The 23,494-nt window shown below is 45.8% G+C and overlaps 1 protein-coding gene across 1 annotated transcript in view; it reads right to left on the reverse strand.

The window, feature by feature from the left end:
* The window catches only part of GRK5 (G protein-coupled receptor kinase 5), a 222,176-nt gene extending 209,781 nt beyond the window's left edge, over positions 1–12,395 (reverse strand). Inside the window, exon 1 of the mRNA XM_065893716.1 lies at positions 12,176–12,395. Coding sequence (XP_065749788.1) covers positions 12,176–12,227 — 52 coding nt within the window. The 5' untranslated portion in view covers positions 12,228–12,395. The remainder of the gene's footprint in view (positions 1–12,175) is intronic.
* Between the last annotated feature and the right edge of the window lie 11,099 nt (positions 12,396–23,494).

Consider the following 23,494-nt stretch of genomic DNA (forward strand, 5'->3'; position numbering starts at 1 on the left):
GTTACAGAATGGGTAGACGATTCCCACACTGTTTACAATATACTTAAAAATTGGAAAACCTAAATGGCCCACTATAGGGGCTTGGTTAAATACATTAATAATGTATGGTTAAATACATTAATAATGTAATAATGTAGCTACTCCAAAACAATCAAAGACACAGACCCGTTTACAGCCCGATAGCCCTTCAGGGTCTGCTAGAAAACACCCAGCATTCCACTGCAACAACACTCCATTTACAAAGTCTTTCACAATTTTTCCTAACACACCTTCGTTTCACGGGAAACTAAACAGAGATATGGGAAGGCACTACAACTTATTGTTGACTGAAAACAGCTGCAGAAGTACGTGGATACTAGGATCCCATTTGTGTCAAATGTATCTGTATGTTCATGAGCGCACATACATAGAGATCTGGGAAAATGTCCATCTAAATGCTGACAGTAACTATCTCTGAGGGGTGGAACGGGTAGCAGGGGCACATGGGAGGAGGGAGATTTTGACTTTCTTCTTGATGTTGTGCGCTGTTGTTTGCATTTTCTTTAGCAAGCAAGTATTGTCTGTGCGAATGTTAGAAAACCTTCAAATTTAGATAGAATGACTCCTATTGAACTGTGAGTCACAGCGGCACACTCGATTCTTTTGCAAATGTCTCATGCACGTTAGTACTGATGTTCCCACTAGCTGGTAAGATTATTGAGGGCAGCAGCCGTGATGGAGCAGAATGTCAGGGTAGAGACTGGGCTTCGCGCTGGGTCCGGGCTGTGGAACTAGCAGGATGCTCCAGGACAAGGCATTTATTGGGTTGGCCAAAAGGTTCTTTCTGTTTTTTCTGTAAGAAGTTACAGAAAAGCCCGAACGAACCTTTTGGCCAACCCAATACCTCTCGGAGCCTTCGATTCTTCATCTATAAACTGGGGAAGAACAAAACATACCTCACAGGGCTGTAAAGAACAAATGAAACCATGGGCACCCAGGACTCTATAATTCCTAAACAATTCTGTTAAAAGGAAGAAGGCGGGAATCCCCCGGCGGTCCAGTGGTTAAGACTGAGCTTTCAATGACGAGGGCATGGGTTCAATCTCTAGTCGGGGAGCTAGTCCCACAAGCCGAGAGGCGTGGCCAAATAAATAAAAATAAAAATACCTTTATTAAAAAAAACAAAGAAGAAGGGAAGCTCCATTGCTTCCTGTCCTCCATTCAGAGCCTAGCATGGTGCCTAGCACATAAGAAGACCTAACTAAATACTGGATTTACGATCCTAGGGAAGATGCAGAAGCCAATCTAGGGCTATCGCCCTCGGAATTCTGCTTGCAGGGATCCCCAAAGCTCTATATTTTAGGAAGACATTTAGAATGCAGAGGCCCCCCGTGGAAGAATGAAATTAAAAGCAGACATAGGTCCACTTCTCTGAATACGCCTCTCAAATCCTCGATCCCCTCACAGCCACTCCTGAAATGTTTGTAAGCTGCCCAAAAAAACTAGCAAAAGCACCAGGCACCAGGACGTAAGACAATTAGCCACCCAATAGTTACCAAAACGTAAACTGAGACGTGTCCTTGAAGGGAACCTGAAGACTAACCCTCACCTTAGTCACCCACTGAACCGACGAGGAAATCAGGTTTGTTCTTCTTTAATTTGTATTCTGCTATGTTATAAGAGAATTAAGCTTTAATTCTCAAAAGTCCTCTAATTGGATACTATCCATGGGAAGACATCTGGGGCAAATATCTAGGCCTGGTGCATTCCACCGCAAGCGATGGTTAGTGGTTTGGGGAATGAGTGTGAGGCAGAATAACCAGTGGTTACTAATTATTATATAGCACAGGGTTTGGCATCATCCATAAAGCCCCGTCATGTCGACCCCTTCCTCTTCAGAGAGGATTACAGGATTGACTGTTCAGAAATTTTTTCTCTGAGTTAACATACGTTTTCCTTGTCTTAATTGGATCCAGCCTCTTTGCCCATGAGCAAACAGGCAATTTTTCTATAAAGATTCTATCCTTCAAATACCAGGTCATCAACCATTGCTGCATCTGGAAGGATCCGTGTTTGGCTTCCTATTTTCTTTCCATTTGCTCAGCCTCGTTCTAGCAGTGATGTGAAAAGCATGTGAAGATTGTGTCCTAAGCTACCTTCAATTTAACCAAAAAAGGTATGAGTGTTATCAGCATGAAACATCTCCGACCCACACAGAGCCTCAGAATTGGGGAGAACTGTTTGCCCCGAATGTTTGGACTAATGCAAACATTTATTTCTTCCAAAACAAGTAAAAACAAACCACTTCCAATTTGGGGGTCAGGATGGGGAAGTCTGCCAGACATTTTTCACAGTTAAGACAAACATTTGGAAAACATTTTCCAATTTGCCCTATACCCTTAGTTAATCTTTCTTAACCATGTTGAATCATCTCCTAATTTACCATCTACTGAGACATCAAGGCCACTTCTTGAGGACCTTAGTTTCTTGGCTCTTCCCCCTCCTCCACAAAACTTAGATATACATCAGTCATTCCCAAATCAAGGTTTGTTGAACACCTACTACGTTCCAGGCACGCACTCGTCTGACTGACAGCCTCCCTAATCTGTGACTGTAGGCTTAGTGGCATCAACCCACTACAGCACTCGGCTTGAGAAAAGTGGGATTTTGAGACATCTTTGCCATTCAAGCCTGCAGCCCAATTCTTTGTCCCCATCCCACCCTATCTGTCCTAGAGCTTGGGGTCCTTCTCGGGGGATGTTATCTAAGCATCCTAACAAGCTGTTCCTCAGCACCCAGACCCTGTTAGGATGGAGCAGACTGTGTTCCTGCGACAGCCATCAGAAAGCCGTTTTTCATGGCCCATTTGTTGACCCTCCTCCAGCTTGTTTCCATTTCACAAGTGGTGCTACGACCTGTGCCAAGATGGAATTCCATTTTCAAATGAGGTTTCATAAGACCTTTTATCAGATATGCAGACCAATTACACTGGCTGGGTTCTCTCCACCCTGTAGTGGGTCATTCTATCCTTCACCCCCCACTTCCCTTCCTGAATCGGTTAAGTTTGGAGCTTCACCTTCTCTGCAGGAGCAGATCAAAGGCTTGACTCCCTGTCCCCTCATTCGTGCTGCCTCCTCTCCAGCAGGACGTCACAAGTTTGACAGCAACCCCCAAGGAAGAGACTCTCAGCTCCCAAAGATCCTTGAAAAGTAAAGTTCCTAAGTTAATGCAAAATGCACCCACGCATGCATGGTCTGGTTTCTAAATGCAAATACCCACAAGGTTACCCCTGCGACATGGAAAGGGTTAACTCTGAGAGAGCTTTTCTGGGGAAAAAGGCTGCTTCACACATTCTCTTTGGGAGGAAGAGGGGTTGTGCCCTGCGATGTGGCCGAGAAACCACTCCAGTAGGTAACCCCCATCCCAGCCCCCTACTTTTCTATTAGTAAAGAAAGCTGCAGAGGGCTTCCCTAGTGGCGCAGTGGTTGAGAGTCCGCCTGCCAATGCAGCGGACACGGGTTCGTGCCCCGGTCCGGGAAGATCCCACATGCCGTGGAGCGGCTGGGCCCGTGAGCCATGGCCGCTGAGCCTGCGCGTCCAGAGCCTGTGCTCCGCAATGGGAGAGGCCACAACAGTGAGAGGCCCGCGTGCCGCAAAAAAAAAAAAAAAGAAAGCTGCAGAGACATGAGCATATACCTAAGGTGCATGAGGCAGAGCTGCACAGGGGCAAGGATCTCCCAAGGGGTAGCAAGCACCCAAGGAAGGGGAGCTCGGGCAGACATGACCTGCACGTGGCAAGCCAACATCAGCAGGAACTGGCCTGTCCAGTGCCCATGTCTTGGCTCTGCCAAGGAGAGGGAGCAGGGCTGCCACCGCTGACATGTCCCTACCACCGCCCATCTCGTTTAATCCCCTGTCCCTCAGGGGCAATTCTTTGGCTACTCAGGATTCTCCCCAAGCCCTGCCAGGAAGAAGAAGAATGCCAAGAGGCTGACCTTGCTCTTTGGTTGTGCTGGTATGTGTCAGGGAGGGGGGAACGCAGGTAGAACACAGGTGATGGGGGCTTCAGAACGGATCGCAGCCATGTGCGCACACATGCACAGGTGCAGGCACGTTTGTATATGTCTCCCCCTCGTCAATCACAGATTCAGTCGAGCTGATAAACAGTTCTACTTTTAAAATGGGAACACCCACTCTGAGGACTCACTTTATGGTAGTCATTCATAGCCTAGTAGGAATTACTTTATCCAACTGCTCTCAAACTGGCATTTAGCTGAAGTCAGGGTCTGGAGGGCAATTAGATTCCCATTTTGCCCCTTTTCCCCAGGAAATCTGTCAGAGACCCTCTTTCTCTTCCACAAGTGCAACCTCAGGGCATTTACATTTAGAAACCATACCGCCCAGAGAAATGGGTTTGGATTTTTGGTTTTCGGTTTTTGTGGGAGTTTGGGGCTTATGTTATTACAGGGGAGGGGAAAGATTTCTTTTGGAACGTTAAAGGATTTTGAAGGGCTTCTCTAGAAAAGTCTGCAATTCAAGTAATCTTGGACAAGTGACTCCCTTTCTTTCCTCTCACTTTTCCTCATCTGAAAAGCAGGGGTGACCTCTATTCTGGAAAGTGGAGAACAGATCAGTAGACCCACCGAGAAGCCTTGGGGCAGCCCAGGCCCTGGCCGTCCCGTGGACCTCTGCTGCTTCTCAACCTATGAATGTTCTTATCTGTTTATCTCCGTTTCTTTTACTTTCTGCACAGGCCCCAGAAGTTCTCCTTTAAGGTTTATTTCATCATTGCCTTTTAAAAAAATACTGATACTCCACCGACCACAAATTCCTAGAGACAAAACAGGCCCTATGGAAATGAGCCTAATTTATTGCTGACTTCTGCCAGGAGGAGGTTACCAGTCGACTCCCTGGCACAACTTCAGACAGAGTTCTGTGCTTCCGACCCCAAAGAACAGCAGCGCACTGTTTCATTGTTTCAAATAATCATGTTGCTTTCTAAGTGTGTTCTAACTGGGTTATCGTTAAAAGGTTTCAAATCACACAGGAAACAGTTTTTAAAGAGAAATCATTTTAAACCGGGTGCAGGAATAGTGTGTTCTTGACATCCTTCTCCATGATCTTCTTTCAATGTGGCGTGTTCAAAAGAAAACGGAAACCCTTAAAATTGTTTTACCTAACTTCCCGCTCATTTTAGACTGTCTTTTTGAAATCCATAGAAAGAGGCTTTGTTTTTTTTTCCTTCTTTCTGCGGATTTACTGTACACACGACTTTTTGTTTTTATTAATAAAATGATGGTTTTAAAATATCCTCACCTCAGGAGTTTCGAGAAGGAACATGGGGCCCTGTGCACATCTATAACATGCACTTAATTTAAATCATGGGGCTTCCCTGGTGGCGCAGTGGTTGACTCTGCCTGCCGATGCAGGGGACGCGGGTTCGTGCCCCGGTACGGGAGGGTCCCACATGCCGTGGAGCGGCTGGGCCCGTCGGCCATGGCCACTGAGCCTGCGTGTCCGGAGCCTGTGCTCCACAACGGGAGAGGCCACAACAGTGAGGGGCCCGCGTACCGCAAAAAAAAAAAAAAAAAAAAATTTAAATCAGGACAGTAAGTTGCTCAATCTAGGCAAATTTCCCAACAAGATATGAAAAAAAACGAGGGAGGGGGAGGAATATGGGTGGCTTACTATCTCCACCAACATCTATGATTGTCCTTGAACTGCATTTTTCTCTGAAGTGACTCAGTCCTAATCCCTGATCCCCCACCCCCCAGCCTCTCCTGTTTCTCCCCCTCCTTCCCCTCCCTTACCTTCTCCCAGTTTTCATGTCAGAAGTTATGGGGTTAGCACACTCATTTAATTCAAGGTGTAGAACTCTAGAGAAGCTCTGTCCAAGTGAACTTTCTGCAGTGCTGGGAATGTTCTACATCTGTACCATCCAACAGGGTAGCCACTAGCCACACGTGACTGGTGAGCACTTGAAACATGGTTGGCTTCAGGAATGGAGTGTTTCCCTTTAATTAACTTAAACGTAAATAGCCACATGCAGCTAGTAGCTACCATGTTGGACAGCACATCTTTAGAGGACTAGACAGACGCCTTTAACACTTTCAGGTCATTCCAGGCTCCACCAGAGGACATGCTCAAGCCAATTCCAAGAAAAAGCCAGAAAGGAAGGCGGCCTCCACCATCTTTACCCCTGAGCTGCAGCCCATCAGCCCTGCCCAGGCTGCTGCCCTAGGAAGACCACCAAGGTCCCACCTGGAAAGCACCTCCGCACACCACTTTCCTCTTGGATCTTCTCATTCCTCAACCAAAGGGTCCTCTTGCTATTGTTTTGAGTGGTTTCCATTTGTAGGAACTGACTGTCATAAAAACACAGTATCTTGGAAAATCAGCAGTTGTCTTCCAGATTCGGGCCTATCCCTCAAGTATGACTTCTGAATTATCCTTAAATCGTGTTTTGGTCCCTCAGGCTAGTGTTCAAGTTCTAGGCACAGCAGAGTCAACAGACAGTTCCCAGCTAAGCGGGTCACACAACAGACAGCTTCAGCTCTTCAGGGGAAAAATCGGGTTCTACTCAGATCTGATTTATCAGTTTAAAAGCCTAAGAAGATAATGATGATGCCCAATTCCATCTCTTCACCCACCTCCAGCTGCATCTCATCAAGGCTGAACATCCAAAATGTCACCTCCAACAGGGCCCTTCAACAATCAAATGCTGAATGAATGAATGATTTTTACCCTTGTAAGAACCTCAGAGGACAATTTAAGAATGGTTAACCCAAAAAAAAAAAAAGAATGGTTAACCCAAAATGAGAAACTGGGGGAGGGGGCAAGGTCTAGTCAGGACATAACTGCTTTCTCTTTAAAAGGCAGCACAATTTATACCAAATGGGGTGTTTCCTCCAGTGTCTGAATGGTACCAGATGGAACAATATTGTCTTTACCCCCAAAAGATAAAATTTTAAGTTTTACTTATGGATTAAAATCTTTTCAATGTTTAGGATATTTTTAAATAAAAATTTTCACTGAAATGTAATAGGATGTGTTTCAAAGTAGAAATCACTCCTATTATTTAAGCCCACATAATCTATTTTAATCATTTAAAATCACATCTTAAAACCCTTTATCTTCACTATTCTATTTTGAAGTGAGGTGTAGGGGCTAGGGGTTGTAAGACTGAAGAAATTCCTGATTTCCTTTTCTATGTGTCACCTGTTTTTAAGTCACTTTCTATTGTTTTCTCAAATTTCATCTCTGAATTGCATGCTCTCCTGTAGTGAAATCTTTTTGTAACCATAAGCCTTTTTTATTTCAAAAATGACTAGATACTATAATACTTTACCTTGAGCTACAAATACACTGGCAACAAATATTAACGTTAAGTATTACCTGCAGTCCTGGAACCACTTCACTAGAACACTGTAAATTCCCAGGTCTGGGTTGAATGGCCCTTGGTAAAGGTGAATTTGGTCCTATACTGAGCTCTTTCCTGAAATTCACTTGGATGTTACCAAAGTCTTCGGCCCACACCCGAAGGGTATCATTTGGCAAACCACTACAAGAATTATGGCTGGGATTCCCTGGTGGCGCAGTGGTTGAGAGTCCACCTGCTGATGCAGGGGACACAGCTTCGTGCCCCAGTCCAGGAGGATCCCACATGCCGCGGAGCGGCTGGGCCCGTGAGCCATGGCCGCTGAGCCTGCGCGTCCGGAGCCTGTGCTCCGCAACGGGAGAGGCCCCAGCAGTGAGAGGCCGGCGCAACGCAAAAAAAAAAAAAAAAAAAAAAAAGAATTATGGCTGCTGAAGATATAATTTAAACAAGGATTAGTTTGGGGACTGGAAGAATCAAGCGTTTTGGAGTGTAGAATCTGACAAGAAGCGGCTAAGCTACCGAAAGACGAGAGTCTTGTGGGCATTTATCTGATGGTTTTAAAAACAGGCAGCTAGATTAGGTAAAATCATCACTGGAAATCTTTCTGTAGGAAAGCAATGCCTCTGAAAACAATTGCTTTTGGTTTCTCCACCTCCAAGTTGTCAGTACTGAAAAGAAACTCAGAAAAAGTAAAAGGCAGTTTCATTTCATGACAGCTTTGTACTTAATAGGTCCAGCAGCTTTTACACACGCTGAGCAGCCTGCACCCAGGATGCAAAGCTGCCGCTCTTCTGTGCGGGAAGATTGAAGCGAGAAGCCACGGGGTGGATTAAGTACGCCTGCCGACAGCAGTAGAAGGGCTGCGGGCTTCAGAGACATCCCAATGTTCTAATAACGGAATACACTGATGTTTTGGTTCTGTCATCGTGAACTAGGGTGCAAGGGGAAGAGGGAAGAGGGGCAACAAGGGCTTTCAGCCCCGCTGTGGAATGCTGAGTCTGTCTAGGCAGAGCCTGCCCCTTGCCGGCTGCATGCGGGTCCCCTCTCCTCTCCAGCCCTCCCCAGCCTCTGCTGTCACCCTTCCCCAGGTCCCCAATCTTAATCATCAGGAAGAGCCGGGCCAACAAATTTACAGAGATATCTGAGTCAAAGGCTCTTGCATATTCTGGTTTTTGACATCCAAGGGCAAAGTCATTATGTTTTTGACTTCTCAGTTCCTGTACTCAGTGCCTGCTAGTATCACGCTCAGGAAAATGTGATCAATACTCCCTCTCTGTCGTCTTTATTGATCAACTATGGCTACTGCTGGCCTGTGAAGAAAGGAAAGGTGGGCCTTTACAAAATTTCTGCTCCACACCGTTCACTCAGGAGTGAGGCAACAGATCTAGAATATGACAAAAACACAAAAACCTTTACTGCAACAATAAAACCAAAAGGAAACACACAAAAGGCCCTCTGCAAACACTCTTTCTCACTACTATTATTTCAGCACTAGCACGCTTGCCAATTTTCTGAGATTCTGAAATGTAAATAGATAGACAGATAAAGTTAGTCTGGGTCTCTTTTCATTAAATGCTTAATCACTTAGCTCATTTCCATAAATTGGCATGAATTCAGTCTCAACTTCTTTCTTTTTTTCCCTAACCACCCACTTTTTAGGAGAGTAAGCTGAAGTTCCTAAGGGTGATCAAGTTGATGTTTTCTCATGAGACCAGAACAAAATACATTTGGGCGGTTTAAAATTTTGAACCCAGATCTCTATCTTATTTCAAAACAACTGTCACAAAGGTGCAATCTGCTTTCCTATGTTTTCTAATTACTAACGATGAATCATTTTTACTCTAATTCACTTATAGATTTTCTGTCTTATTGCTATATTCATTTCTCCACTTTACACATGTATTATTATGGTAAGAACTTACAATGAATTTAGAAGACATCTGCCTTTAAGAATGCGTAACAATAACAAAAGATAGGCCCCAAAATTACCCACCAACATGGACAACTACAAATTCCTTCATAGCATTTGCAAAGTATGTCTGTCTTTCTTCAAGGCCTGTTTCTCTATTGTTTGGGACAAATGTGACTTTTACTTGAAAGCCACATTTTAAATTGTTTACAGTGTATTTTGTTAAGTGAACTACATTATATTTCGTATTTACCAATCATATTTCTCATCTATAACCATTCACAAGAATCTTCAAGAAGTGATTTTAAACATTCTAAACAACTCAGATTTTTAAAGATACTATAAATTTTATGTTAGATCTTTCACTAAACTGACTAGAACTTTCATTTCTGAATATTTGGGTAATACGATTATTAGGAAAATTACTTAATTGAAAAGAATGACTTCAACTACATGAGAATCGTGAAGAGAAAAATTAATTGCTTTTATTTCTAAAAGCTTCTACATTAATTAGAATATATGTACTCAAATCTTTAATAAAGACCCAGCAAGAAGAAAGTGGAAGCACTTAAAATCATGGATTCTCTTTAGACATATGAGAGAAAGGGGGGGAGAAACGCAAATTTCAAAACGAAGTTTCCATGTAAGCGATTAATTTTTCTCATTCACGTGTCAGTTTCTCTGTATCCTTAGAGGCAAGGCCCCCTCCATTTCAAAGGCGCCACCAGGAGCCTATTTTCTCACCATGAGATGACTACCAAACTCTCAAAGAGAAACTGAAAAGACTTTAAAAGGAAAAGGAAGTGAAAGGCACATTCTTGGGAACTTTTAATCACTGTAATTCGGTCATTCCATATAAGCCTCCAGACTGTAGCCCTCTTTCCTAAGGCTCTGAAAAAAACAATTTGTTTAAAAAAAAAAAAAATGTGTTAACCTGACAGACAAAATTATCAAGTGGTGAATTCATTTTGGTGAAAAAAAAAAATGGGGAGATCAAACTGGGGGAGAAAATTGATAATACTTTGCCCACTCCAAGCAAAACATTTTAAAAGAAGCAACCAAATGCTGAGAGAAGAAAAAAAGCAAGCTCCAGGCAAACGAATGTGTAGAGCAGCAAATCTAGGCAGCCCAATTCCCCAGGCAACAGGAGAAACCAGTGAAACTTGCGAAGCCTCCAGTACCATCATATCCAATGATTTCCCAGGAAAAAATTTCAGAATGGAGAGAGGGTGAAAACTTTCCCAGCCCCCGAACCCTGAGATGTACAACCATATTCCACCACTAGGTGGCGGCTGCTAAGGCTGGGAGCGGGGGAGGGGGGCTGTTTTGTCCGCTTTTCCCCCTACAGGACTCACTGCCCCGTTCAGGAGAGAGCCCACCAGCCCCCACCTTGATCCAATTTGCTACAATGTCCCGTTAGGAAAACAGAAAACATTCATGCTTTAGAACCTGAAGTCACCAAGTAACAGCCTCTCTTAAAAGTCTGTTCACACCAAAGCTGAGCAATGGGAGGGACAGACCTGCACATTTTCAACTCTGCTGGAGTTTTCAAAGCAAATCTTCCAGGCTGCTGCTTTAGAGACAAGTGACACCGAAATTACGACTTGAGTTCCTGAGCTGTGCATCACCTACTCATACAGCGTGTACAGTGCCACAAGGTGATGGAACCGTCTGGATAAACATGAATCGTTTTATTGTTGGCCAGAAAGTCTTCCTTCATTCATTAACGTGGGTGAATGAAAATATTAAGAAGTAAATAAGGCGTTTTCGTGGGCTGCTCCCCGAGTATCCTTCTGAAGTCAAGACCTTACGTAGACTGCCTACTACCTTGGGTGTCAAATAAAGCCTCCTCCCACGAAAGGGAAAACCACTTCCCCTTTCATAAAAAGGCTGCACCCAGAGCTCAAATCCTGGCAAAAGAGATGTTACATAAATTCCAGGTGTTCCCAAATATGTATGTTTACACGCACGCAATCATTTTAGGAAGCATGTAAGTTTCTGGGCCACTTTCTCTCTTTTTCTTTTCTTTCTTTCTTTTTTTTTTTTTTTCATCTCAAGGAAGAGTCAGAAAGTGTGTTTATAGTGTCGACTTAGGTTCTTACCCACTCCATTTAGACGATATTTCCTGATAGCCTAATGCAGAAAAATCTAATGATTTCCATCCAAAACGCATCTAAACACTTGGCACACTTACCTTTCTTTCCTTAATTGAGCCCAAAACCAAAAAATTCACTTACCTCTCCTCCTCCCCAAAAGTGGGGGGCGGGGAACCCACCCCTGAAATCCTGAATTATTTTCTAGGTGAGTTGTACAGCCATCCTCTCGTTACTCTACGAAAGGGCTAATTCATCAACATCTTACTTTGCCTTTAAAAGGCTTCCTTCCACACGACGGGATTTCCCTAAGAAACATTCCCAGCGGATGGTTTCCAGCAATAGCCTATATCAACTCAGCCTGCGCAAGCAAAGACTGGCTTCTAATAATTCCCCCCCTAACCCCCGCCCCCCCCCCCGAATTCACTCACAGAACCATCCCGGGCCGACTCGGAAAAGCTATTTTATTTGCATGTTTGCCCATCTCTTCCTGAATGAAAGCCTTTCCAACTGACCTTTCAACAGCTGCCGAGATGGCACGATATATAAGGTTAGAGCTGGCTGGAAACTAAGGGATATTTTAGCATCCTAATCCCTGCAACCTCCACGTTTCTCCTTCTCTGCCCAAGTCCAGATTCCCTGAGCACAAGGGCAGGAACCCTGAAACGTTTGCAGAGCAGCTCTCCGAGGTGTCCTGCTCCCGACCAACTCACTGCGGGCATCCTGCACACGCACAGCCCCAGCCCACACGCCGCCCGACACCGGCACCCCGGCCCGCGGCGAATGCGCCAGGCTCGCACCAGCCCTGCCTCTTACCTTCCCTGGCTTTCAGCAAGACCGTGTTGGCCACGATGTTTTCCAGCTCCATTGACAGTCGGCGGTCAGCGAGGGAGCCGGCCGGCGGGGCTGTCAGCGCCTGAGGTGCTGCCGCTGCTGCTGCCGCTGCTCGGGCTGCTGCCGCTGCTGCCGGAGCCGGGAGCGAGCAGCCCGCCTAGCCTACCGCATTATTCCTGCTCTTATCCCTCGGAGTTTCCACCTCTGCAAAGAGGAGCCGCCGCCGCCGCTTCTTCCTCCCTCTGTGTCCCCCCTCCCCCCTCCCTCAACAGTCTCCCCCCCACCCCCCACCCTCCGTGTTTCTCTGTCACTCCATTCTCCTCCCCTCGGGCTCCCTCGGATGCTTTAATGCCTCGGATGCTTCTGCCTCCCCTCGGTCCCTCCCGGGGGTGTGGTACTAGCAGGCTCGGGCGGCCGCACTGCGCAGGCGTCAGGCCGGGCCGCGCCTCCCGCTTCGGCGCTCGCGGCGCGGGGCCTGCTGGGACTTGTAGTACTCCCAGCGCCCTGCCCTGGGGCCGGGCTGGCGCTTAGCTACCAGAGTCCAAGAGCCGTTACGGGACGTGCCCTCGGAGTGAAGGCGGGGGTGCCCCAGGGCTGCTAGGGGCGGCGGGCGAATCAAAGGCGGCTCGGCCGAGCCGAAGCTCCCAGCCCTGGGGCCCGGACTCGCACGTCCACGCCTGGGGCTCCCGCTCGCCCGCTTCCCGCCCTGCCGAAAACCCAGAAATAGAAGTGCACAGGCCACGGCGGCGGCGGGCGAAGCGCCGCGGCCGGGCAGGAGTCGGTGCGGGTTCTGGTCTCCCCTCGTGGCCTGCTCGGGGTGGGCGGTCAGGCCGGCCCGACCGCGCGCCGCAGCCCGCTTCCTCTGGGGCACGCCGGGCCCACACAGGGGCTGCCGCCCAGAGGCGGCGAGGCGCGCCCGCGGGCCCCGCACGCGGCGGCCGGCCACTGTGCGCCGTAGCACACGCACACGCGCTCGGTGGCTGACAAAGGTGTACTTTGTTTCCTCCGAGGGCGCGAAGGGGTCTGCGAGTCGGTAGGGACCCGGCGCTGGCGGCCGCGTCGGTGGCCGCGCAGTCTGAGCGCCCCCCGGCGGCCGCGGAGTGGAGGCGCGGCGGCGGGTCCACGCGGACGACGGCCCCACCCCCCGACCCCCTCTGCGCCCGGGACGCCCGGCTGAGACTCTGGGGATCCGGGCGTGGGAAGCGGCTGGTTTTGCACATAACCTGCCTTCCAGCACGCGGGGCCCGCAAATCAACGATCCTCATTACCACCAGACTCATTCAGATTAATAAAAATGCAGACGGAATCGCCGGAGTCAGGAACGTTAATAAGTAACAGCACCCAGTGTTGGAAATTCGTTTTCAAATTCCGGGATTATTTATCTTGGAGCTCTTAGTGCCTTTCCACTGTACCCTCAGAACATCAGACCCCAGATCTGCACTCAGCGTTGCTCCCTTGCTTCCTCTGAAGGCTCCACTCCTGGGAAATGGGCCCTGGGACACCCAGGGTCTGCGACAAGTGTCCTCCGATCTGGGGGAGGGGCGGGCTGACCCCAAGGAACAATGAGGCCTTTGCCTCATGCGCATCTTGCTTGCCGGATATCCGTTCAGAAGCCGGCTCTGGGCCTTCTCTGTCCGAAAGGAGGAAACCTTCCATCCCTAGGGCTGACAGGAAGTGGCAGGGAGGTGCCGAGAGAAACGGAGAACAATTATTATGCATTGGAGAATATAAAGAAATGAATAGACTTTCCAGGCCTTGGAAACCAGGATGGTCGCCTATTCTAACAGCACAGGATTGTCGTTTTCTGATGGAATGTATCCATCACCACCATTTCTAGTGTCTGGATTTGGATCAGTGGATCTCCCTGTGCCTCACTTATCTTGTATGCAAAGTGGAGAGGAACAGTAACAATTTACCTGTCAGAAGGCAGAGAGCTGAGCAGATGATTTCTTAGGCATCTTCCACTCCAGGAATTACTATTCTAAGCATCCCGGGCTTGGTTTGGGCTGCATATCCAACTGCCCAGAGCCCTAACTTACAATGAAAGAGTCTAGAGAGATGGAGAATCCTAGAGCTGGCAGCATCTCAGAGCTCAGCAGCTATGGTGGGCCCTTGGCACTTGCTGGCAGCCTAAGGCCTGATGCAGCCCAAAGTTTACTTATTTGACTGACAAAAACAAAAACAAAAAACTAAAATTGAACGCCTTTAGATGGCTTGTGCTCCACAACAGCCTTCTCAAGCTTTCATGTGCACACAGATCACCTAAGGGATCTTGTTAAAATACAGGTTCTGTTTTGCTTGGGCTGAGGAGGATCCTGCGAGTCAGCTATTTCTAACCAACTCCAAGGTTCTGTCAACCCTGCTGGTCCGTGGACCACAGTTTGAGTAACTAAACTCTACAATTAACCGTAATCCCCACCATTCTTCATTGTCTTATACTCAGCCCAAGTCACCACTGATTTTACCTATCTGGCCTCTACAGACTATTGAGTTTGCAATCCTGGAAAATTCCTGCCATTCCTTCCCCCCTCCTCACTTTACAGTTGCAAAACAGACCCTTAGAGAATAAGTGGGTTCAGCATGGTCATTCAGCAAGTGAAAGTCTATCTACTACTCTCTCTGCTACAAGGCAATATGTCCTGCCTACAAAATAAATAGCTGTACTTCAAGTACCTGTGCCTCTATGAAGAAATTAGGACATTCCAATGCAAGAATGAAACGATAATGGCTAGCTTTACTGGATACCAGCTGTGGGTCAGGTGCTGTGCTAAGTGCTTTATGATTAATTTCGGTAAACACAACATCCAAATGAGGTAGAGAACACAGCTCCATTTTATAAATAAAGTCACCAGCTTAGGAGAGGTTTTTTTTTTTTTTTTTTTAGGAGAGGTTTTATAACGTGCCTAAGGTCACACAGCTGATAAGCAGAAGACCTAAGATTTGAACCTAGCAGTTGGACTCAGAGTCTATGCACTTAATTTCTGGCTAGCAGGCTGGCTGGCAGAGCTGGGTTGCAATTGTTCTGTTTGGCTGCCAGAGTGAATTTAAATTGTACTGTAAGAGGCAAAGCAGGCAGTTGGCTAAATGATTAAGACTTAAGTGGTGGGGGGGGGGGTCCATTCCAGTCCATAACACCACCATTATTGCTTCATTCCTTTCCATGAACTGCACTAATGACTCACAGTCCTCTTGAAAAACGGGTTTGATTCAGGAAGGTTTAAATATCAATAGGTAAACTGGGAATCTTGCTGGCTGAGAGGAAGAAGAGAAATCCAAATGGAGGGTGGGTGAGTTCGAGAGGGATGGGAATATGCCATAGACTGATGCTGACTTCCCAATCCATTCAAGGTCAGCTGAGCTGGAAATGCCAAAGAAACAGGGTATCTTCTTGTTCTTCTGTCAGCACCTGTATTGCGTGGATAAAGCTGCTCTGTCAGAGTTCTTGTAAATAGAAAGCAACTATTCTGAAAGTCACAAACCTATCTTTGTCCCCAAATATGGATTGCTTTGCTTGAATAATCAAACTGGCTTTTCCAATAGTGCTGCAGCTGGAGTTTCCATCCCTTTCCTTGCCTCACAGCTTTCTAATCATCAGGAAACAGCTGGAGAGACAGTGCTTTCATTCTCCCACTTCTTCTCTCCATCTTCCAAGTTCACCTTTATGTACCAAGCACTGCGGGGAATACAAAGCTGATTTCCCAGGAGAGCTCACACTAGGAGAGCAAGCAAACTGGGAGGAAAAGCACTGAGATAAACTGGAATAAGAGCCACTGTGGACACAGACACAAAGGACTTTGGAAACAGAGAGGAAGCGATTTCAGGCACCTAGGAAGGTTCTAGGAGAGGAGAAATGAGAGCTGACCGTGGGATTGGAGGCACAGGGTTTCCTGTTATGTTCCCTCCCCTCTGAGAAGTCCCTTCATCCATGGACCCAGTGGTGACCAAATTTGACATTAAAAACTTTGCAATGCTGTAGACCACCTACTCTTCTCTTAATATTTTTCTTTAAAGTCAAGTTGCTTTTAAAAAATTTTTTTTATTATCCTAACCCAAACCATTTTTGAAATGTGAGTAGTAGTAGAAATATCACACTTTGGAAAAAACTAAACTCGAAGCAACTCATGGGACCATAGCAGCCTTTGGTTTCAAGATAAACTGGCTGATCGTATTAAGTCTGCTGGGAGGCTTCACCCAGATAATTATGATCTATAGACATCTAAATGCCCAACTTGGTAACAAGACTTTACAGGGTCATCAGTGGGGCTCTCAACTGCAAGTTCAGAAAAAAGATTCCAGCCACACGTGACCTCTGTGCTCCTGACACTATAGCAGTTTAACATGATCTTCTTTAGTGAGAAGGAAAGGCCTCTTTCCTGGTGCTATGTTCTGTTAGGAGGGTCCCCACAGTAGACTTACTTGGGCCCTGAGTTGTTACAAAGTTGTTGCCTCCACTGCATGGAAAGGAAACTGAGCCTGGGAGAATTAGGTCAGTTGATAAGTGGATGGCAAGGCTAGTTTTTTAGGTAAGTGTCTGCCTTCCCTACTCAAAGGCCTGAAATGTGTCTTTTTCATCTTTTGATTCCATTCTCTGTAGAACCTAGTAAGTACCTTATGCACAGGTTTTGGCAATGTTTGCTGACTCAGAGCACATACGCCATGACACAGCCCCACCTAGGCCTCTGGGGTGCTAGTTATTCTGTACTAGTTAACTATCAAAATTCCTACATCACTGCCAGATCAGAGATTAAAAGGGAAAAGTAGGGGAGACTGGCCTCCTGGTATCAGAGGTCAACATCTTAGAAAGCCATGACACTCAGTCCCTGGAATGATTCCATCCGTCTGACTGTACCTCCATCCTCAAATCCAGCTGTCTCCTGCAATCAGCCCAGTAGTTAAGCCAATCACACAATTTTAAGGAAAACTAAGCAGACAAATTTCAACTCACTTTTCAGACTTGAATAGAACACAAGCTATTTACCCCCAAAATGACAGGTGGAGAGCTGGGTATTTTTGTTTGGTTCAGTGCCGAGCAATCAGATAGATTTAGATGGCGGAAAAATGCTCAAATTGGTAAGGAAATTACACAACAAAAGCATACAAATTAATTCAGAGTGGGAGGAGGAAAACCAGACTCTTACCTAGTAATCTACTTAAAAGCCAATGATTTTCTGTTAATATGGATAAGCAAAGAATCCAAGCCATAACTGATGGTCTTTATATGACTAGCATCTGTCAGGCAATGACATGACCGAAGCCAGGTTCATTTGTTTGAGCGTGGTAGCCTGCAGTGAAAATGTGGATAAAATCTTGACAACAAAGGTAGAATTGCTTCTTAAAGAGAAAAAGGAGGTGAGCTGAGTTAAATGCAATGTTAGGAGCCTTTAAAAGCAGATGACTTACAGGTGAGAGGGCTCCAGCAATTTCGACATTAATGCTGCAATAACAAACTTTCTCTTGCTCCAGAGACTCTGAGCCTAATTATCTTTGAGACCTTAATATGAAGCTTCTACTGTCCTAAGATAGGCCACTGTGGGTAGGTGAATATTTAATTGACCCAATAAAAGGAGGGCATACTTGCTCCTTCCTTGAAGTCTTAGCTAGTCAGTTGTATGATAAATGGAATCTAACAAACACTCGGAGTTTAAAAAATGTAATGCTTTGCGCAGATCTTTTTTTTAATATATACTTTTTTAAAAAATTTATTTTGGCTGCATTGAGTCTTCATTGCGGGCTCTTTATTGCAGCAAGTGTGCTTCTCTAGTTGCAGTGCGAGGGCTTAGTTGCGGTGGGTGGGATCTTAGTTCCCTAACTAGGAATCGAACCCAGGCCCCCTGCATTGGGAGCATGGAGTCTTAACCACTGGACCACCAGGGAGGTCCCCAGATCACTTTTTTGACAATTACATAAAATAGAATATAGTATCTAATTTGGAGCAGCTTAATCCCCTCCTGTAGGAGCAAAGGCGTGGGTTCCCTGCCATAGAAATGAGCTTGGGCGGGAACCTGACAGTTTGGAGCACTCATTCCGCTTAGCTGTCATTGTCTCCTCCATAGAGAGAGGATGCCATCTAGCATGAACTCTGGAGAGCTGCAGCCAGCCCCCACATGGAAAAAGTAAGCCTCAGGTTCCACATTTATGGGCTAAAATGAGGCCATGAGTGTGCTAGGCCACTCAATGCAACGCAAACAGTCCCCACGTGCTGCAAAGGGAATTCTGCTCATGAAGTGGTTATTGGGTCATAGAACGTTTCTATTACTTGTATCTCAAGCTCCACAACGCTCATGTGCTCCAGGATCCAACTGGGATTCCAAAGAATTCCCTTCTGTCCTGGCTGAATCTGGTCTCTCTGTGTTTTGGGGGGGCGGGGCAGGGAGGACGGTTCGCTTGTTTTTTTTGTTTTTTGGGGGGTTTTTTGCGGTACGCGGGCCTCTCACTGTTGAGGCCTCTCCCGTTGCGGAGCACAGGCTCCGGAAACGCAGGCTCAGCGGCCATGGCTCACGGGCCCAGCCGCTCCGCGGCATGTGGGATCCTCCCGGACCGGGGCACGAACCCGTGTCCCCTGCATCGGCAGGTGGACTCAACCACTGCGCCACCAGGGAAGCCCGTTCGCTTGTTTTTATTAAGGACTCAGGATATTCATTCCATTAAATGGCTGGACTGTAACTCCTTTAACTAGTTGTTCACTGATGAACATTTTTTATTATTACCAATCTTTTGCCATAACAAGATGATTTTTTTTAAGTTGATGAGTATCTTTTTTCCTTTTGTCATCTACCTTTTAAATTTACATACAGTAAAATAAAATTCACTCTTTTTGGTGTTTAGTTCTATGAATTTAGACAAATGCATATACTTGTGTAACACCAACACAGCCAAAATATAGAACAGTTCCATCACTCCTGATTTTTTTTTAAAGGAGTAAAGTACTGGTACATACATAATTACATAGATTAACTTTATTTTTTTATTATTTATTTTATTTATTTATTTTTGGCTGTGTTGGGTCTTCATTGCTGTGCATGGGCTTTCTCTAGTTGTGGCGAGCGGAGGCTACTCTTCATTGCAGTGCGCGGGCTTCTCATTGCGGTGGCTTCTCTTGTTGTGGAGCACAGGCTCTAGGCGCGCGGGCTTCAGTAGTTGCAGCACATGGGCTCAGTAGTTGCAGCTCACGGACTCTAGAGCAGAGGCTCAGCAGTTGTGGTGCATGGGCTCAGTTGCTCCACGGCATGTGGGATCTTCCCGAACCAGGGATCAAACCCGTGACCCCTGCGTTGGCAGGTGGATTCTCAACCACTGCACCACCAGGGAAGCCCCACTCCTGATTTTTTTTTTCTGATTTTTTTAATGTTCTTTTTTTCTTTCCTAAAAAAAAAAAAAAAAAAACTGAGTTCCTGAAAAAGTTAAACAGAATTAACACATGATCCAGCAATTCCACTCATAGGTATATACCCCAAGAACTGAAAACTTGTACACAAACGTTTGTAACAGCACTATCACAACAGTCAAAAGGTGGAAACAGGGGACTTCCCTGGCAGTCCAGTGGTTAAGACTCTGTGCTTCCACTGCAGGGGGCACAGGTTCGACCCCTGTCGGGGAACTAAGAGCTCACATGACTCAAGGTCAAAAAAAAATGTGGAAACAATTCAGATGTCCATTAACAGATTAATGGATAAGCAAATTGCGGTGTATCCATACAATGGAATATTATTCAGCCACAAAAAGCAATGAAATAGTGATACATGTTACAAAGTAGATGAACCTTGAAAACATTTTGCTAAGTGAAAGGAGCCAGACATAAAAGGACAAATGTTTTGTGATTCCATTTATATGAAATATTCATAATTCATAGACACAGGAACATAGATTGGTTATCAAGGGCTGGGATAGGGTGAATGGAGGAGGAACTGCTTAATGGGTCTGGGGGTTTATTTTGGGGTGATGAAAATGTTTTGGAACTAAAGGCGGTAGTTCCCCAACATTGTGAATGTCCTAAATGTCACTGACCCATTCCCTTTAAAACGGTTAATTTTATGTTGTGTTAATTTTATCTCAATAAAAATATAATTTTTAAATTCAAGTAATAGTTGGGGAATACTTGGATTAGACCTAGTGATTAATAATATTAATATGCTAAACAACAAATTACAGTTTACAAAGTGCTTTCACCTACCTAACGAGTAGGTAGGTATTATAATTCCAACTTTATAAACAAGGAAATTAAAGAGATATAAAAGGCTGTTGAAATAAAGGATGCATAACCAGAAAGTTGTAGGATTGGGACTCCAAGACCAGTCCCTGGTTCTACGTGCAGCGTTGTTTCCATTCTACTGCATGATCTTCTAGAATGATAGGAAAGTTGCAGCATTTTTACCATGTGCACTGATCTTGCAGGAAAGAGAGGATATTGGCAGGAGACCAAGAGTCCAGAGAATAGTTTAATGGACAGAGGGAGCGGCAGAGGAGAGGAGGAAGAAATTAACAAAGAGAGGACCAGAACATTGGTGTGCTGAACAAAATTACAAGGGGTGGTAGGCAACAGGCAGGCTGTCTCATGTCGGGGTGGAGTGTGACTCCTCTGAAAGAAGGAGGCTTTGAGCCGTGATAAGCACTCCCGGTTAGGAAATTGCAGATTAGGAGCTTCACTACCCTGCTGGCCTGGAGGGGCTGCTCCACTGCTCCCCTCCACTACCCCTCTCATCCTCCCTCCTCTCTGAGACGTCAGTTTCCCATTTGGGGAAGACCAGAGACGAGACAAAAACAAAAGCATCTTTATTTTCAGCACAACCTCTTGTCCCACCTCTACTCAACCTCTCCCTCTCTGGCCCCCAGCATTCCAAACCCTCAGGGAAATTAAAAGCAGCTTCTCCTTGCACAAGACTTGGAGCCCCTCCCCTAAGTAGCCATAACAGAGCAGGGAATTGGAGCCCATAATAATGCTTTGAAACCGGTGAGGTTGTGTGTAAATGTTCCATGATTCATGACATGGCACCAATATTTCTGAAATGATGATGACTAAAGGCAGTCACAGACTATTTAGGCGAACAGTGTTTTGTTGTGGTTGTGGTAGAGGTGGAGGGAAAATTCATCTGAAAGGGAAGAAGGCTCTTTTATTTTGGGAAAACACTTTCAGCGGCTTTTAGTTATTTTGAAAATCAAGCCACTTCCCACTCTGGAATGGGAATACAGAGGAGTTGAACTGTGCTGCATATTCTAAAAAGATGTCTTCACCAGGGGAGGCTGATCACTGGGGATTCTTTCTGGGAGAAGCCAAGGTGAGGGTGGGGGAGGGCTGGCATGGAAAAAAGAGGCAAGATCAAGGGTGCTCCATACGATACTCTCCCAAGTGAGCAGGTCCCTGAAACATGGGGGAAGAAGGGGTATTGCAAAGGAGAAAATCGTCCCTCAGGGGTGCCTAAGGAGCTGGGAAGGTGACAGAGTGTATGAACAGGATAGCTCACACCCTGCTTTATGTTTGCCTTGTCTGCATTGTAATTCCCGTCTGTTATCCCCAAGCCTTCAATTTAAAATGATCGCTTATCTCTGCTGGCATCCAGGAATTGAGAAAAAGGCATGTGACCACCCTGGGACCCAGAAGTATGTACAGGAAGACCGGCAGCAGTCCAGAGAAGCTTCTGGAGCAAGGGCAAGAGGGGAGCTGAGAAACCCAGAGCAGTTGTTGCAGTGCTGGTACATGAGGTGAAGAGCACACCTGGGGTCAAAATGGACAAGATGTAAAGATTCTTTGGGACTCCCAAGAGGTCCTGGGAATAGGGACTGGTAAAAAGCTGGACTGCTTTCTAATCTAGGCTAGTAGGGACTCTGCTTGTTAAACTCTGAGATGCTAATGTTAATGACATTTTTATTAACCCAACATGTCAGAACAGAATCTAACCATCATATAAGGTGTCAAAATTATCATTTGTTACTTCCTTCCTTTGACATTTATTGATCCACTGTTAAGTAGGAAGCATAGTTAGGCACCATGGGATGAACAAGACCACAAAGATGAGTAAGGCACACAAGCCCTACCTTTAAACAGCTTCTAGGTGCTTTGCACCAACCAGTCGTATGCAAGAAACTGGAGTAGAAGATAGACCAACGTGAGAAGTACAGACTGCTGCAGGAAGGATGCTTTAAACTGTTTGGATTCAGTGTTGGCAAAACGTCCTAGAAACTGCCACTTTCACTCATTGTGGAGGGAGTGTAAACTGGCACAGCCCATCTAGAAGGCAATTTGGCAACACGTAACAAAAATTATAAACACACACACGACCCTTAAAGCAGTTCCACTTCCAGAAATATACTCTAAAGAAATAAGTAAGAATGTGTGCAAAGATTTGGCTACAATGATATATAAAGATCATAATATTAGTTATAATATGAAGAAAATTTTGAAACAACACAAATCTCCAACAATATCAGTTTGGTTAAGTAAATTATGGATCAACACTTCAGTGGTCTTCCTGTCAAAAATGTTTAACCTGACTTGAATGATGAGGAAATATCAAACAAGTGAACTGAGGGACATTCTACAAAAGAGCTAGCCAGTGTCTCTTAAAACGGTGAAGGTCAAGGAAGATCAAGAAAGACTGAGGAACTATTCCAGCCTAAAGGAGGCTAAAAAAACAAGACAACTAAATGTGATGTGATGATTTTTTCTTTTTTTTCTTTTGTTTTTACTTTTGGCTGCTCTGGTTCTTTGTTGCTGGCCTTCTCTAGTTGCGGCGAGTGGGGTTACTCCTCATTGCAGTGCGCAGGCTTCTCATTAGTTGCAGTGGCCTCTTCCGTTGCAGAGCACGGGCTCTAGGCACGTGGGCTTCAGCAGTTGTGGCATGTGGGCCCAGTAGTTGTGGCTCGCGGGCTCTAGAGCGCAGGCTCAGTAGTCGTCGCGCATGGGCCTAGATGCTCTGCAGCATGCGGGATCTCCCTGGACCAGGGCTCGAGCCCGTGTCCCCCATACCGGCAGGTGGATTCTCAACCACTGCTCCACCAGGGAAGCCCAACACCCCTGATTTTGATCGTTGTAATATGGTTATTGTATAACAGAATGTCCTTATTATTAGAAAATATACCCTCAAGTATTGAGGGGCTTTTATTTATTCATTTATCTTATTTTTTCAAAAATTTTTTCTCTTTATTAATTTTATTTATTTATTTATTTTGGTCGTGTTTGGTCTTCGTTGCTGCGTGCGGGCTTTCTCTAGTTGCGGCGAGCAGGGGCTACTCTTTGTTGTGGTGCGTAGGCTTCTGATTGCGGTGGCTTCTTTTGTTGTGGAGCATGGGCTCTAGGAGCACGAGCTT

The sequence above is a fragment of the Phocoena phocoena genome, chromosome 16, assembly GCF_963924675.1.
Source record: "Phocoena phocoena chromosome 16, mPhoPho1.1, whole genome shotgun sequence".
Taxonomy (NCBI): Eukaryota; Metazoa; Chordata; class Mammalia; order Artiodactyla; family Phocoenidae; genus Phocoena; species Phocoena phocoena.